The following is a 16,867-nucleotide window of genomic DNA, read 5'->3' as shown; positions in this document are numbered from 1 at the left end:
TGTCTCTCAGACTCTCTACAACCTCTGGTTCTTTCAGTTTATCCATGTCCCATCTCCTTAAATTACTGCCTTTTTGCACTTTCTTCAGTTTTGATCTGCAGTTCATAGCCAACCGATTATGGTCAAAGTGCACATCTGCCCTTGGAAATGTCTTACAAATTAAAACCTGCTTCCTAAATCTGTCTTACCATTATGTAATCTACCTGAAACCTTCCAGTGTGTCCAGGCCTCTTCCACATAACAACCTTCTTTCATGATTATTAAACCAAGTGTTAGCTATGATTAAGCTGTACTCTGTGCAAAATTCTACCAGGCGGCTTCCTCTTTCATTCATTAACCCCTTTCTATATTCACCTACAACTTTTCCTTCTCTTCCTTTTCCTGCTATTGAATTCCAGTCCTGTATCACTATTAAATTTTCGTCTCCCTTCACTATCTGTATAATTTCTTTTATCTTATCATAGATTTCTTCACTCTCTTCATCTGCGGACCTAGTTGGCATATATGCTCGTACTACTGTGGTAGGCATCATTGCTACAATAATGTGTTATTAAACCTACTCCTGCATTACCCCTATTTGATTTTGTATTTATAACTCTGTATTCACCTGACCAGAAGCTTTGTTCCTCCTGCTGCCGAACTTCACTAATTGCCACTGTATCTAACGTTAATCTATACATTTCCCTTTTTAAATTTTCTGAACTTCCTGGCCAATTAAGGGACCTGATATTCCATGCTCCGAGCCGCAGAACGCCAGTTGTGTTTCTCCTGAGTAGTCCCTGCCCAGACTTCTGAATGGCAGACTATTTTCCCTGAGGAATATTTTACGCAAGACAATGCCATCGTCATTTAACCATACAGTTAGTTTCCCCTTGTTTTCAGCCATTCACAGTACCCACACTGCAAGGCCATTTTGGTTAATATTACAGGGCCAGATCACTCAATCATTCAGACTGTTGCCCTTGCAACTACTGAATAGGCTGCTGCCCCTCTTCAGGAACCACACATTTATCTGGCCTCTCAACAGATACCTCCCCCCCCCCCCCCCCCCGCCCCTCCCCCCCCCCCCCCCTAATGTGGTACAGCTATCTGTATCGCTGAGGCACAAAAGCCTCCCCACCAATGGAAAGGTCCATGGTTCGTGGATATCAAGTTTCTTAAGAACAGGTGCTGGTTGGTAACTTCAAAAATGAGGTATGATCCGAAGAGCCCAGAAATTACATGTGCTTTCAACTACTTTGCCATTTTGAGGATATAATCGTTAAACAAGTATCAGAATTCTAAATTTTGTTTTATACTGATCATGAACTGTAAAGTCTATGGTACTTAGCCCATTTTGTCTTTATAATCCCACCGAGATGGTATTCAGTCTTATCCCTGCCATCTGGAGTGAATGGAATTTTGTAACAAGTATGAAAAATTTTTAACATCCATTCTTGTTCAACCATCTTAGTATTGGCCCAGTACTGTCCAGGCAATGGTGGTGTCTCACTCCATCAGTTCCTCAAATGAGGGGATAGATCTGAAGTGGACGGCTGAGGCAATAACTGTTCTCACTGAAGAGTAATCTGCCATAAGGAAGACCACACTTTAGGCACAACATAAGTGTTTCCACACTAACAGTGGAAGTGACTAAAACAGAAACTGTCATTCAAGATACGTCAGTCAATATTGGCAACCTCAGGAATTGTCTCCATTGTGGATAAACTGGTCTGTTTATGGCCTCAGGCTTTGCGCTATTTACATTGCAAATGAATGTTGAGGACACATTAACAAGGCTCTACTAAACTGGTTGTTGTTCGGTGGGTTGAAATATCATTTTCTTTTGATTTTCAAGTACCGCACAGTGTCAGCTATATAGCCCAAGTGAATATAGAATAATCTGTGAAATGGGCTCTTTTGGGTTACACTTATTCTTTTGTCTAGTTACACAATGCTAAAATGCTGTGGGTTGGCCAGATATCAAAATAAACGACACAATATAAAGTTTCTTAAGAACAACAGTGACGTAACACACCATGTGCAAGTGTAAGATTGCACTCTCGTTTAGTCATACCTTACTATACCAAAGTTTTAAGTTTCATCCAAAAATTGTTCCAACAGGTTATAGTACACTCATTCGAGAATGGGTACACAACCAAGACTATGCAGTGACAACAATCCCAAAGAAAAGGATATTTTAATACAAATAACAACAGATAGTGTGACAGATGATTATCACTCAAAAAATTTGTTTTGGCTGTGTGCTCTAGTACAGCTAAAACATGCTAGGATGCCAATTCACAATTCTCATGAACATCAAAGTGTAGAACATCTATGTTGATGGTTGAAGACCTCATTCAGATGTCATACCACTGAACATTGGGCCAACGACTTAAATAGTTCTATTTGATGCGCAGATGGCCTTCAAGGAAGATCTCGATGTCATGACAGCTGAAATTATGTTCAGCCTTACTCACATCACCCAGTGAATATTTTGCTAATGCATCAAAAACTTCTATTGAAACATCTGAGATCATGCCACATCTGCGATCGCAGTTCCTACAATTATGACCAGCTGCATCTAAGAATATGACTTCTGTTGGGTCTGTCAGTGTAATGAGGTGGATGGACACATTAGAAAATGTCAAACACTATAGAATGATTCAAACATAAATATATTTATTTACAATATATACACTGTTGAATACACAAAAGTTTGTATCCTGTAATCTGTCTGAAATATCATTCTCTATTCCACTAGTAAAGGTGTAGAATATCCATTAGCAGTCACAGTAGCAATAGTGTTGCACTAGGTTCGTAAGATGTCAGTGCACTGTTGTCCGTGCTCTTGGTGTGATCTGAGAGTAACCTGAGGATAATCTTAGGACAGCCTGAGTGCAGCGGCTTAAAAAGCTGTATGGACCAATCATGACTGCGGATCACGGCAGCTTGTTTAAATGTTTCTTCTGTGGAAATATGAATGGCGCGAAATGCACCAGTTGTAGTTGACGAAGACAGGGAGACACCATTCTGATGGAGGTGGCCATGGCTATCTTGACGTACCTCTTGTGAACTTCCCTGGAACATCTCCCAAAAATGGAATGTCCATCTAACAGCACAGGTGGGTACAGCACTGTTGCTGTTGTGGATGCTGAAGGCCATACAGTAGATGCAGGCTTCATGTCTGTAACTGATGTTGCCATAAATGGCAACAAATGATGTGGAGGCAACCTCCAAGTCAGAGGCATCTGACAACCCATGTGCACAAATATCAGGCACAGGAAAGGGCTGCTTGGAACAGCAGTCTGGGAATGAGGCAGTGATTCTGAAACAGAAAAATCTACAGCAGGATTATATTAATCAGGAAAATGTTGTTGATTTTGGTACTGTCAGTGGGTGCCAGTTTTGCTGTGAATGGTATAGTGAGCTTTGCCATTTGTTTGAGGGACAATGCGATATTTCCAGTTGTGTGTATGTGTTATCTATTTTATTAAAGACAAGATAGAAAGCTTTGTCCTTCGTACAGAACTTTTTTTTGCGAAGTTGGTGTCTAAAGCAGGCTGTCAAGTGTGACACATATGCAGAAGAATCCCCTGATGGTGGTCATGTAATAATTATGCTTGCAAAGGGTTGTGAAAAGACAAAATGCTGTAGGTGCTGAGAAACAAATGTGTGAAGAACAAATTTTGGATTTCTGAGCCTTTAAAGTGCGAGTGAAACATTTGGTTTCCCTTTTCAACTGAAGAGGAATGGTGCTGTTCAAAATGATGAATCCCATTTTGTTGGCAAAATTGTTGAAATTCCAATAAAGAAAAATGTGGATCATTGTCTGAAACAATAATTTGTGCAAGGCAAGCCTTCTTAGCAAAAGAACAAAGCGAGTGCTTTTGTAGTGCTAGTACTAGTTGGCAAGTTCATTGGAATGACAAATGGATGTCTACTGAACACATTGATGATGATCTGCCACCTTGTGTTCCAGAAAGACCCAGCAAAACCAAAATGGATGCGTTGCCAAGGATGGTCAGGTAGAGGTCAGTTGGAAAAATTAGTGCAGCACTGCTTGGTTACCTGCACATGTATGACAGTGTGCGGTCTCCTGTTTTCTGCTTGTTTAGCCCAAACCACGTAAAATTCTGGTTTGCTAGCTGCTTAGTTCTAATGATTCCACATTGTCCACTATGTATTAGTTACAAAATATGTTGCTATAATGGTGAGGGAATCCTGAGCCGTGTTTCTTCATTGGGAGTACGCATCAAAATTACGCTGTTCCCGAGAGAGGGACTGTTGCATTGTGCATACTGTTGCATCTGAAATTGATTTCATGTTAAGAGGCCAACCCATCTGTAGTTCATTGCTCAGCAGCTCTTCTATTTGATAAGTTGTTAGTATATGAGAATACATAATTCTGTTGAGGAGCTTTTATCGATTTATGACTTTAAATATGAAATTCCTTTAATATAAATGCAAGAACAGAAAATAAAAAGGATAGAAACATTATATGTTGCAAGCAGTGTAGCAATACTGTGTTCAGCTGTGTACAATTCCTATTAAGAGAAAAAAAAGACAAGTCAGAGTAGAAGTACATTTAATCCTCCAAATAGCATAGTTTTTCAAATGAATTTTGCTATGTTGTGTTTCTTTTTCACTGTAAGAGTTGACTGTGGAACAGTCCTTTTCATGCCCTACTCTAAAAATTAATTATTCATTTTTTTCAGGTGGGGGAAATAGTTGGTTAATCTTCATCATTGTTTCAGGACCCTGTTACTCTGCAGGCAGCATTGCAGAATCCCAGTCTGGGACTACAGTTCATTGAAAAATCATTAATGGAAGCATATGGACTGGCACTTGTGAAAGCAAAGGAGAGGAAGACTGAGGTTATGCTGAACAGAGTATGTTTCAGTAAGAAATTATTGTAGGTCTAAAGGCAAATTACAGAGGGATTGTATACAATCTGTAGCTTTTGATTTTTGAAACTCTCCTTACCTGTTTTAATATTTTGAAATTATGTGTCTCCTCATGAAATTTGGATTTTCGTAAGTGATTTTTCCCCATTGTTGCCATTTTTATTTCCGTGATTTTGGAGACGTTATGTAGTGCATCATTATTTCTTAAAATTGAAATATATGTGGTGTTTTATAGAAGTTTTCTAACTTCCTACATTCAATATGTAGAATTGTTGTAACATCCTTAACATTAATGGCATATTCTTAACAACTTTTCCATTATTTATGCTGAAGATTCACATCAACTCAGACTGAAATATTTATTATATCCATACATGCCACCAGTTGAAGTCATCAGAAGTAAAAAATAGTCAGCACGCTGTTTGCACAAACATAAGAAATAAATTAACTGTATTCTTCCAGTGGCTGTCTGGTGTGGGCGAGCAGTTGTAGATGCTTTAGTCTGGACCGTAGCGGTCGCAGGTTCGAATCCTGCCTCGGGCATGGATGTGTGTAATGTCCTTAGGTTGTTTAGGTTTAAGTAGTTCTAAGTTCTAGGGGCTGATGACCTCAGATGTTAAGTCCCCTAGCGCTCAGAGCCATTATATTCTTCCAGTGTGGTAGGGATGTGATAGTGACCAGTGCACTATGCCACAGGAAATGCATGACTGAAAGAAAGACCATGGGAGTTGTTGCCAACTACAAATACAAAACTGATCAAGCATAGTGCCCAGTAGGATTTACTTGTCTTTTCCCTAGTGGTTTTTATTTCCCTTGTGTATTTTCTCTATTGTGTCAAATACATTTTTATCAAAATTTGACCTAACATTGGGTGTTTATCAAAAATAGGCTCAACGACATAGAACTTGATGTATTCTTTTATCGTTACACATAGAGTGCAAATCTGAGAGAATATTCATTTCTGAGCTGACATGTTGTTTTAACCTGGAACTGCCCTTTTATTCTTTATCAATTAAGTAGACATAGATAAACAATAAAATGAAGAATGGAAAATCCAGGATGGAATGTAACAATATAATGAGAAGGATAGTTGCTACTCACCATATAGCGGAGATGCTGATTCACAGAAAGGCACAACAGAAAGACTGTCAGAAAGTTAGCTTTTGGTCAACGTCATTGTCAAAAATAGATAACACATACACACACAAACTCACTCACTCTCACACTAATGCAAGTGCAAACACAAACATGTCCACCCTCTTCACTTCAGAGTAACTGTTGCACCTAACAACCTCAGTTATTTGTTGGATATATTCCAGTCTCTGCCTTTCCTTGCAGTTTTTGCTCTCTATACGGATCCACCAAGTACCATGGAAGTTATTCCTTGTTGTCTTAGAACATGTCCTATCATCTGTATCTACATCTGTACTCAAGAAGTCACTATATAGTAAGGGGGCAGAAGGTACTCTAGGTACCACCATCACCTCCCCTTTTCCTGTTCCAGTTACAAATGGTTTGTAGGAAGAACTGTTGCTGGTCACTGTCCACTGTTTCTATCTCATGGACAAATAGATCAAGCTGGCTTTGTTTTCACAACCCATGTTGATTCTAATAGAGGAGATTTTCGGTCTTCAGAAAGTCATAAAACAGAAGTATAAAATATTTCCACAGTGCGACAACAGACCAACATTGCAGATGTAGGCCAGTACTTTTGTGCTTCTGTTAGAGAACCCTGTGAAGATGGATGACCTGTACATTTTTTTTTCAATCATAAGGTGCACTTTCTCCTTCAGCAACCTACATTGCACTACCACTAGAAAAGGAATAGGATTGTTTGCATTCTATATGTAGAATTGTATTGGTGTCCTGTCAGATCCAGTGGCATTTCCTCTGTTATACATGTACATCTACATGAATACTGTGAAATTCACTGTTAAGTACCTGGCAGAGGGCTCATCAAACCACTTTAAAGTTATTTTTCCTCTGTTCTACTCTCAAACAGTGCGTGGCGAAAATAAACACTTAAATATTTCCATGCCAATTCTGATTTCTCTTCTTTTCTGACGATAATATCTCCCCACATTGTTGGGCACCTACAAAATATTTTCACACTCGAAGGAGGAAGTTGCTGATTGAAATGGTGTGAGAAGATCCTGCTGCAACAAAAAGTGCCTTTTTATTTTCAATGATTGCCACTTCATGTTGTGTCAACCACACCTGTGGCATTGTCTCCCCTATTCTGTGATAATACAAAATGAGCTACTCTTCTTTGGACTTTTTGCTGTGTCTTCCGTCAATCCCATCTGATGCAGATCACATACTGTGCAACAACAGTCCAGAAAAAGACAGGCAAGCATAGTGTAAGCAGTCTCTTTAGTAGACCTGCTGCATTTTCTAAGTGTTCTGCCAATAGGTCACTGTCTTTGATTTGCTTTCCTCACAACATTATCTGTATCTATATGATCCTACCAATTTAAGTTATTTGTAATTGCAATCCATAGATATTTAGTTGAATTTACAGACTTCAGATTTATGGGTTTATTATGTAACAAAAATTTAGCAGGTTCCTTTTAGTACTCCTGTGGATGACTTATCACTTTTCATTATTTAGAGTCAATTGCCACTTTTTGCACCATGCATATATATTATCTAAATCATTTTGCGAGTTGTTTTGGTCATCTGATGGCTTTAGTATACGGTAAATGACATCATCACCTGCAAACAATCTAAGAAGGCTGCTCAAATCGTCTCCTTAATAATAAATGTAGATCAGGAGCAGCACAGGATCCATGACACTTACTTGGGGAACATCAGATATCACTTCTGTTTTACTTGAGAACTTTCCCTCAAGTTGCTAGGAACTGTGACCTTTCTGTCAGGAAATCACAAATCCAGTCTCACAACTGAGACATGCAGTTTGATTAGAAGTTGTGTGTGAGGAAAATCTAAAAATATGGACTCAATTTAATTTACCCTGTCAATAGCAATCATTACTTTGTGAGAATAAAGAGCTAGTTATGTTTCACAAAAACAATATATTCTGAATCCCTGTTGGTTATTTGTAAATAAATCATTTTCAAGGTAATTCATAATGTCTGAGCACACCATATGCTCCAAAATCCTATTGCAAATTGACATTAGTGATATGCTTCTGTAATTCAGCATATTATTCATCTTTCCTTTCTTGGCCATTATTGTGACTTTTGCAACTTTCTGGTCTTTAGGTATAGATCTTTTGATGAACAATTTCAGTTGCTTTTCTGACCTAAAGTCATTCATTTCAATATCTGTGATTTTGACTTTTGTGAGGTGGTTTAAAGGAGGAATTACACTCTCATCTTCCTCAGTGAAACAGGTTTGGAAAATTGTGTAGTATTTTGCCCCTCTCTGGGTTATCCTCTGTTTCCATGCCATTATAGTCACAGGGTCTCGGGACAGATGCATTCCATCTATTTACTGATTTAATGTAAGACCAAACTTCGTATGATTTTAATTTCAAATTTATTGAATGCTTCATGCATGGCTTTCCTTACTCTAATTTTGACTTCATTCTGTTGTCCACCCCTGCTCCTGCCCCTCGCCCTGTGAGGCTTTGGCTATGTTTAAATAAGTAGTGAAGCTCTCTTTGCTGTTGTAGCAGCTTTCTAACATGGCTGTTGAAAGACAGTGGGCCTCTCCCATTCCTCACAAACTTTTTGTGGGACATAGCTGTCTAAAGTGCATTATACAATTCTCTTGAACTTGGTCCATTGATGCTCAACATTGTCAGTGCTGAAGGTGAAATTTTCATATTTACTGCTCAGGTAATCAGAATTCTGTTTCTTGTCACTCATGATAAGTTTAGATATCTTCCTCCACTTTATATAATCCTATTTGCAGCCATATTCGGCAATGGTGTAATGCTCATATGATCAGTGTTTCCTTGTATCACACTAACCTAGTCAAAACATTTGACCTGTTTGTGACCAAGAGATCTAGTATGTTGCTTTCATGACTTGGTTCTCTGGTTAGCTACTCAGGGTAATTTTTTGATAATGAATTTAGAATAATTTGACACGATTCCATGTCTCTACTACTTGTGTTAATAATTTGAGTCTCCCAGTCAATAGCTGGTAAGTTGAAATCTCTGCCTGATATTAGAACATGACCAGGAATTTATGCAAAATATTCTCAGTTTCCTCTCATACGTTCTGCCAGTACTACTCCTGAGGCAGATGGTCAATAAGCGCATCTCATGGCCACGTTTGATCCATGTTTAACACTTATCTCCACCCAAATTATTTCATAGTCAGAATCTGTACTCTGCTTAACAGATATCACCATATTTTTTATGTCTATAAACATGCCTCCAACATCAGTGTCTGTGATGTAAGTTCCAATCAGAATTTACAGTTTCATAACTACTAACATCTGGTTTCATCCAAGTTTCCATCCCTAGTACCAAGTGGGTATTTTTACCATTTATTAAGTTCAGACTAGTTCTGGGACCTTGTCATAGATATTCCTGCATTTAACTAATACTATATTAACATTTTCTTTCTTTAATCTGCCATGATAAATGCTATTGTCTTTAATTAATGGGGGCTACTATTCTGAAATCAGGACATACTTTATTGGACCTATGGAGGGATTTCTCTATCCTAAAAAATCCTCATCTGCATGCCACATGTACTCTCCTGCCCTAGTAGCTGCTTCCTGCAAGTAGTGCATGCCAAACCTATTAAGGGTTCCTCTAATTCTCCACATGATAGTGAAATCAGAAAATCTGCATCAGCACTCATCATAGAATTGTCTGATCCTCTGGTTTAAGCCTACCATGTGGCTCCAAACCAGAGGACTGATTGGATTTGGGGATGATGCAGCAGAATACTAGCTCTACTTCCACTCTACATGCATGATTAACCGTCTTATCCAATGCAGTGAGCAGCCTGTAGGAATCAAGCATGGGCTGTGACCCCCCAGTCGGCAGGCATCATTCATTCTGAAATGAGCTAAGATTTGCAGAAGGGTGCACCCAGTGCACTCAGTCGCTGCTGGCAGAGCTGCCTCTACATCTTGTCCATGAACCCCCAAGAAAGCTAACACAGTGGACTCCTTTTGCAACCTGTCTGCTATTTTCCTAAGAGGCTCCATTACCCACCAAACTTTAACACTCTGTTACAAACAATCCCACCCTTTGCAATTGTTTGAACATTCAAGCATATTGGCCCCCAGTTCCAACAGTCAAGGCATCCTATTCTGGTTCAGATTCACTTTCAGCAGTGGGCAATACCTCAAACTTCTTTTTAAGGTGTAGGGAGACAGCCATATGCACAGTATCACTTTCTCCTTTGGCCCAGTGGTTTACGACCCCACCACTGTTCACCATTCACTGTCAGGTTAGTGTCGACTGTCGAGGAAATGTGAATAGCTGACCACACACAAGCATATTTTAATGGCGTGCCACAGATGTTTACGGCGGATTCTTAAACATCGCAGTTCATGCCTGTGCATTGTTTGACACCTGACCTTCTGACCATTATCGGCAGCTCTTGGAACAGGCAGCTCTCAGCAGGTACTCAGATGTATGGATTTCTGCGATGGTTCAGGAAGTCCATGAATTTTTTGGCAAACCAGTGTCTGAAGTGTTACTCTGGCAGAACGGTACATTCACATTGGCCGCTCTGTAATACAAATGTTTAAAAATAAAAAAATTGTCTTTTATATTAATTACAGCTTTATAAGTCACCTAGGTGATGAAGTGCCTATAATTTTGCTGATGATAATAGTTATTGTGATATTTAACACATAAGTAACACACTATATGAAATTCAGATGTGTTAATTGAAAGATAGGGGTCAATATAGATTTGTGTTTGGTATGTATTGGGCCATACGTTGCTCTGTATGAAATTAGCAAACTTACTGAATTTTTCTTTAAATTTGGGAGGAGATGAAAACTGAATTCTAATCTTGAGAAAATGAATTCTATGTAATGTGTTCATTTCTGCTTGTGCAAACTTGAGACTGAAATATTCACAACATCCCTAATAGTTCATAAGCAGTTTGAGATATCAAAATGACATTTTGACAAATAGTAGCATGCAAAGAGGAGAGAGTTTTGTCAAACAGTAAAATGTGGAACTTTCTTATCTATGGTGGATTATGAGTAAATGTTGACTATTCCAGTGGAATGGCGTAATTTTTGGAGAGTCATCGGTTTCTGGTGAAACGAGAATTAGTGTGGATTTGGATAAGATAAGTGTAGGAATTATATTTTTATTTTTATAACAAGCATGTGCTTTTTCATAAGTTTTTGACCTGATTTGTCCTCAGTTCCTTGTTTAATAAACCACTGTTTCAGGATTCTGTCACAGTTGCAAGAGAAATGTAGGTGATACAAGAAATTTGTCATAGATGAATTGAATGGTTTTCAGGTGATAGCAAGTGAAACTTGCTACAAGTATAGTGAAAGGGGTGCACCAGTGACCACAACGAAAAACTTTCACAATTGTATGAAGATATACATTGTTTGTGAAAATTGACACAAACAAGAATGCAAAAAATATGGCGGTCAAAGAGATCATTGAAACATTTATAGACAGTTTTCAAACTGTGGGCCAAAGTGTTATAAAAACTAACAACAGAGCTAAAAGAGGGAATACCTCAAATATGTACAAGGCAGACAGTGTTTCCTGATATAAGCGAAAATTGGACATAATGCATTGCAACAAACATAAACATCTTTTGTGACGAACTGTTTCTGGATGTAGAAAGCAAGCAAAATTGTAAATACCTTTCATTGCAGACCACTGATGACGTTTTATTTCAATTAAACAAAATACATTTGGTGGCAAAAGAACACATTTTGCTTTAGTTGCAAACATGAATTTAAAATACCTTCAGTAATTTCAGAAATAATCTCGAAAAGGTGTAGGCCTCTTGAAAGAAGTGTAAAAGGGAGGGATGAGCTGTGTGAACCAACACTATAGTGAGCACCAATAAAAAAATGTCTGTACCATGTTCATTATTGTAGATTATTAACCATAACTGTGTAGTTGTCCATTCTTTTACAAGTTTTATGAATTGCTGTACTTTACAAAGGATCAAGAATTCCCTCTTCCTACCATATTGAATCTCAATGAATCTCTAAGGAATGTTTTGGATTCTGAATCAGCTCTGTATACTGTATCTGGAATGTCACTTTTTGGCAATGCCTTTTTTTAACTCATTTTGTGTGTGCAAACAGCTGGCGACTGTCACAATTTTATACCTAACATCACCCATACTTTGTCTTGAAGATATAAATTACTTTCCACATGTGAAAACTTGTTGTAATAAATAAAATGTCTATAAAATGCCACACTAAACAGTGTACTGGGTGCGAAACACCATTGTAACTCCTGAAGTCTGTTGCCTATGGCCTCTGGCCTGTTGAGCATGCACTGCCATCATGATATAACCCTACCACTACTATTGTAATTTAGTATGCTGTTACGTAAATAACAGAAAACCCTGTCTCTATATTGCCACATATAACTCTCTTACTAAATTTAGTTTAGTTTCCAAATAAAGTACTCTAAGGGAGGCTTGTCCTCTTAATAGGAAAAGCTAATCAATAGAGTTATCCTTTTTACAGAATTTGATTGTGTGTTGTGTCTAATGGAAAAGTAAATCGGACTATTTAGTTATTTTCATAAGATCTTATTCTCTCTCCCTCCCCCTCCCCCTCCCCCTGTTGCGGGCCTGGAGGTTAGAATAGGCCCTAGGCCTGAGGTATTCCTGCCTGTCATAGGAGGCGACTAAAAGGAGTCTCTCATCTTTTGGCCTTTCTGTGATGGTCCCCTGTAGGGTTTGACATCCATTTTTCAAAATTTCCTGAAGAGCAAGCCAATTGGGGAAGGGCGCCTTACATGGTGCATCGTGCCAATTGTGCATTGAGATCTTTAGCCCACTTTCTCGTTGTGGCATTGTAGTCCCGCTCAGCCTCCTTCTCTTGAGTGAGCACACCTTCCTGCGTGCGTTCTCCTCCACCCACTATGCAGTGTCGTTCTCTACACTGACGCTGACCGTGGAATTCTCATCTCATATCCAGCAGGATAGCCAGTCCGTTGTGATGGGGCCGCTATGTACCCTGTTGGTTGTAGCCCCGAACACAAAGGGATTGCTCTGCTGATGCCTGCACTGTTAATTACTCACATATGCCAAGTGCGGCTGTGTGGCGCCCGTGGGTAGGGCCCCTGGTTGGAGTAGGTGGCATCAGGACGGATGACACGCAATGAAACGTATCACATCACCACTTGCTGGTGAACAAACACCAGCAGTCTCTAAACAATCCAAGTCTCAGTACAATGCAAGGAAGTATGATCATAAATTGTTCCCCTCCCTGGCCAAACCGTGGGAGGAATGCCAGGCTAAGGATGGCAGCAAATCTTATTTGCCGCCAGTACCTCGTATGTAAGAGAGCTGATGGGGACTCCTTTGTCTCAATGAAGCCTCAATTTTTTTGTAGAGTATTTAGAGAATAAGTTTGGGGAGGTGGGGGCTTGTCCAAAATGTGGTCAGGGTCAGTCTTGATAAAAACGTCATCCTCTGCCCAGTCACGGGTGTTACTCGCTTGTGACAAGCTGGGGGATGTTTCGGTTACTATCATGCATCATAAGAGCTTAAATATGGTCCAGGGCATTATTTTCCACAGGGACCTTCTTTTGCAGTCTGATGACGAGCTGTGCACCAACTTAGAGTGACGAGGAGTTCATTTCGTCTGGAGCATCCATCCGGGTTCGAGGGACAGTCAGGTTGCCACTGGTGCCTTCATCTTGACCTTTGAGGGTGACACATTAAAGAAGGTCAAGGTGGTGGTCTACCGTTGTGATGTCAAGCCATATATCCCTCCCCCAGTGCGGTGCTTTAAATGCTGGAAGTTAGGCCATATGTGTTCCTGCTGTACTTCCAGCATCACATGAAGAGATGGTGGACGTCCATCCCATCCCACCTCCCATCTGTGTCAACTGTGGAGGGCATCATATCCCTTGCTCACCAGACTGCAGGATTTTACAGCAAGAAAGGAAAATCATGGAATACAAGACCCTGGACCGACTGACCTACACTGAGACCAAAAGGAAATTTGAGTGCTTAAAATCTGTGGCAATGACCTTCTATTATGCCACCACTATGATAACAGTTGTAGCCCTATCAGTTCCGCAAGTTCCAGTTGGCTCTCAGAGCTGGAAGACTACACCTGTCCCTTTGATGGTGGGGGGCACTTCCCTCCCAGTTGCTCCCGCGCCAGCTACCTTGGGAGCACCGTTCCCCAAACCATCAGGGACACCAGTCCTCCATTTCTCAGCCGAAGAAGTGTAAGTCTTCTCTTGCTAGAAAGGGTTCCCTTGGGTCACTCCCTTCCCAGGTTCCTGCTAGTGGGAAGGATGACACCCTCCAGTGGCTGAAGTGCCCAAAAACAGCTGGTCGTAGGGCTTCACGATCATCATCATTCCCGGAGACTGAATCAGTGTAGCTCTCCCAGCCACAGATACCCAAGGACCAGCGAAAGAAATCCAGAAAGAAGACTCCCAAGACCAAGGTAATTGCAATGACACCCACACCACCGCTGCTACAAGCTCTGTGTCTGAGGATGAGGTGAAGATTGTGGGATCTGCTGAGAACCTAGATCTCGCCAGACCCTCAGACACTATGGATATAGCCTGTTCAGGAAAGAAGTCGGTGGCAGCAGGTGACCCTGAGCTGTGGACTGCCTCATTGACTGTTTCATGCCTTCCCAGTTTCACGATCAGTTCATCCTCCAGTGGAATTGCTGCGGTTTTTTCCACCATCTGGCTGAGCTATGGGAACTGTTAAGCTTTACCCCTGTTTTCTTCATTGCCCTCCAGGAAACCTGGTTCCCAGCATTGCGGACCCCTGCCCTTTGCAGCTACAGGGGATATTATAAGAACCGTAGTGAATATAATCGAGTGTCAGCTGGAGTTTGTGTCCATGTCCTGAACTCAGTATGTAATGAACCTGTGCCCCTTCAAACTCCTCTTGAAGCTGTGGCTGTCAGGATATGGACGATGCAGAAAATAACTGTCTGCAATGTACAACTCCCTCCGGATGGTATGGTACCCCTGAACAAAATTGACTGCACTGGTCGATCAACTCCCTAAACGTTTTCTACTTTTGGGTGACTTAGTGCCCATAACCCCTTGTGGGGTAGCACCATGCTTACTGGCCATGGTAGAGATGTCGAAAATATACTGTCCTAACTTGACCTGTGCCTCTTAAATACTGGGGCTGCCACACATTTCAGTGTGGCTCATGGTAGTTACTTGGCCATTGATTTATCAGTTTGGAGCCCAGGACTTCTCCCATCCATCCACTGGAGAGCACATGACAACCTTTCCCATCTTTCTGTGTCACTCCCTCAGCATCATGCCCATGAACGTCTACCCAGGTGGGCTTCAAACAAGGCAGAGGGACCGATGGCCTTTGTAGTCTGGTCCCTTCAACCCCCACAAACCAACCAAACAAAGCAGACTGGGTAGCCTTCACCTCTGCTGTCATCGTTGAATCTCCCTCACATGGTGCCATCAAAGTTGTGATTGAGCAGGTCACTACAACGATAATTTCTATGGTGGAAAACGTGATCCCCCGGTGAAAGACAGTCCCTTGGTGGTCGCCGGAAGTTGCTGAGACAATTAAAGTGTGTCGTTGAGCTCTACAGTGAGATAAGCAGCACCCTTTCTTAGAGCACCTAATAGCCTTTAAGCGGCTCCGTGCCCATGTTTGCCTGCTTATAAAACGACGGAAACAGGATTGTTGGGAGAGGTATATGTCGCCCATTGGGTGCCATGCGTCACCTTCCCAAGTCTGGACGAAGATCAGATGTCTTTTTGGGAATCAGACCACAACAGGTGTCCCTTGTGTTAACATCAGTGGTGTGCTCTCTGCAGACGCAAACATGATTGTCGAGCACTTTGCTGAGTGCTATGCTCGAGCCTCTGCGTTGGAGAACTACCCCCCGGCATTTCGCACCCTCAAACAGCGGATGGAAAGGAAAGTCCTCTCATTCACTACACGCCACAGTGAACCCTATAACACCCCTTTTACAGAGTGGGAGCTCCTCAACACCCATGCACATTGCCCCGACACAGCTCCTGGGCTGGATCGGATCCACAGTCAGATGATTAAACATCTCTAGTCTGACTACAAGCGATATCTCCTCGTCGTCTTCAACCGTATCTGGTGTGATGGCGTCTTTCCATCGCAAAGGTGAGAGAGCACCACCATTCCGGGCTGAAACATGCTAAAAATCCCCTTCATGTGGATAGCTATCGACTCATCAGCCTCACCGACGTTCTCTGTAAGCTGCTGGAATGTATGGTATGTCGGTGGTTGGGTTAGATCCCGGAGTCACATGGCCTACTGGCCGCAAGTTAGGGCGGCTTCTGCCAGGATCGCTCTACCACTTATAATCTTGTCATTTGAGTGTGCCATCTGAACAGTTTTTTTCCAGCCGCCAACACCTGGTTGCCGTTTTTTTTTCCCCCACACTTAACGTAAAGCATATGACACGACCTGGCAACATCGTATCCTTGCCACATTGCATGAGTGGGGTCTCCGGGGGCATGCTTCCAATTTGTTTTCCAAAACTTGCCGTTACTCCCTATTTTGCATGTCCAAGTTGGTGCCTTCCATAGTTACCCCCGTATTCATGAGAATGGCGTCCCTCAGGGGTCCGTGTTGAATGTATCTCTATTTTTAGTGGACATTAACAGCCTAGCTACAGCTGTAGGGTGATTGGTCTCCCCTTCTCTGTATGCAGATGACTTATGCATTTTGAATTACTCCTCCGGTACTGGAGTTGCTTAGAGGTGCCTACAGGGAGCCATCCATGAGGCATAGTCATGGGCTCTAGCCCATGGCTTCCAGTTTTCAGCCGCAAAGTCATGTGTTATGCACTTCTGTCAGCGTCGTACTGTTCATCTGGAACCAAAACTGTACCTT

General features: G+C 41.3%; 1 protein-coding gene across 3 annotated transcripts in view; it reads left to right on the top strand.

Moving 5' to 3' along the window:
• LOC126268335 (ras GTPase-activating-like protein IQGAP1) overlaps positions 1-16,867 on the top strand; it is a 345,429-nt gene that overhangs the window by 55,552 nt on the left and 273,010 nt on the right. For all 3 annotated transcript variants that reach the window (XM_049973901.1, XM_049973902.1, XM_049973903.1), the window contains one exon: positions 4,737-4,871. In XM_049973901.1, the coding sequence (XP_049829858.1) occupies positions 4,737-4,871 (135 nt within the window). The remainder of the gene's footprint in view (positions 1-4,736; positions 4,872-16,867) is intronic.

Source organism: Schistocerca gregaria, chromosome 1 (genome assembly GCF_023897955.1).
Source record: "Schistocerca gregaria isolate iqSchGreg1 chromosome 1, iqSchGreg1.2, whole genome shotgun sequence".
Taxonomy (NCBI): Eukaryota; Metazoa; Arthropoda; class Insecta; order Orthoptera; family Acrididae; genus Schistocerca; species Schistocerca gregaria.
The sequence above is the reverse complement of the archived record's forward strand: the minus strand, read 5'-3'. Positions and strand labels throughout refer to the sequence as shown.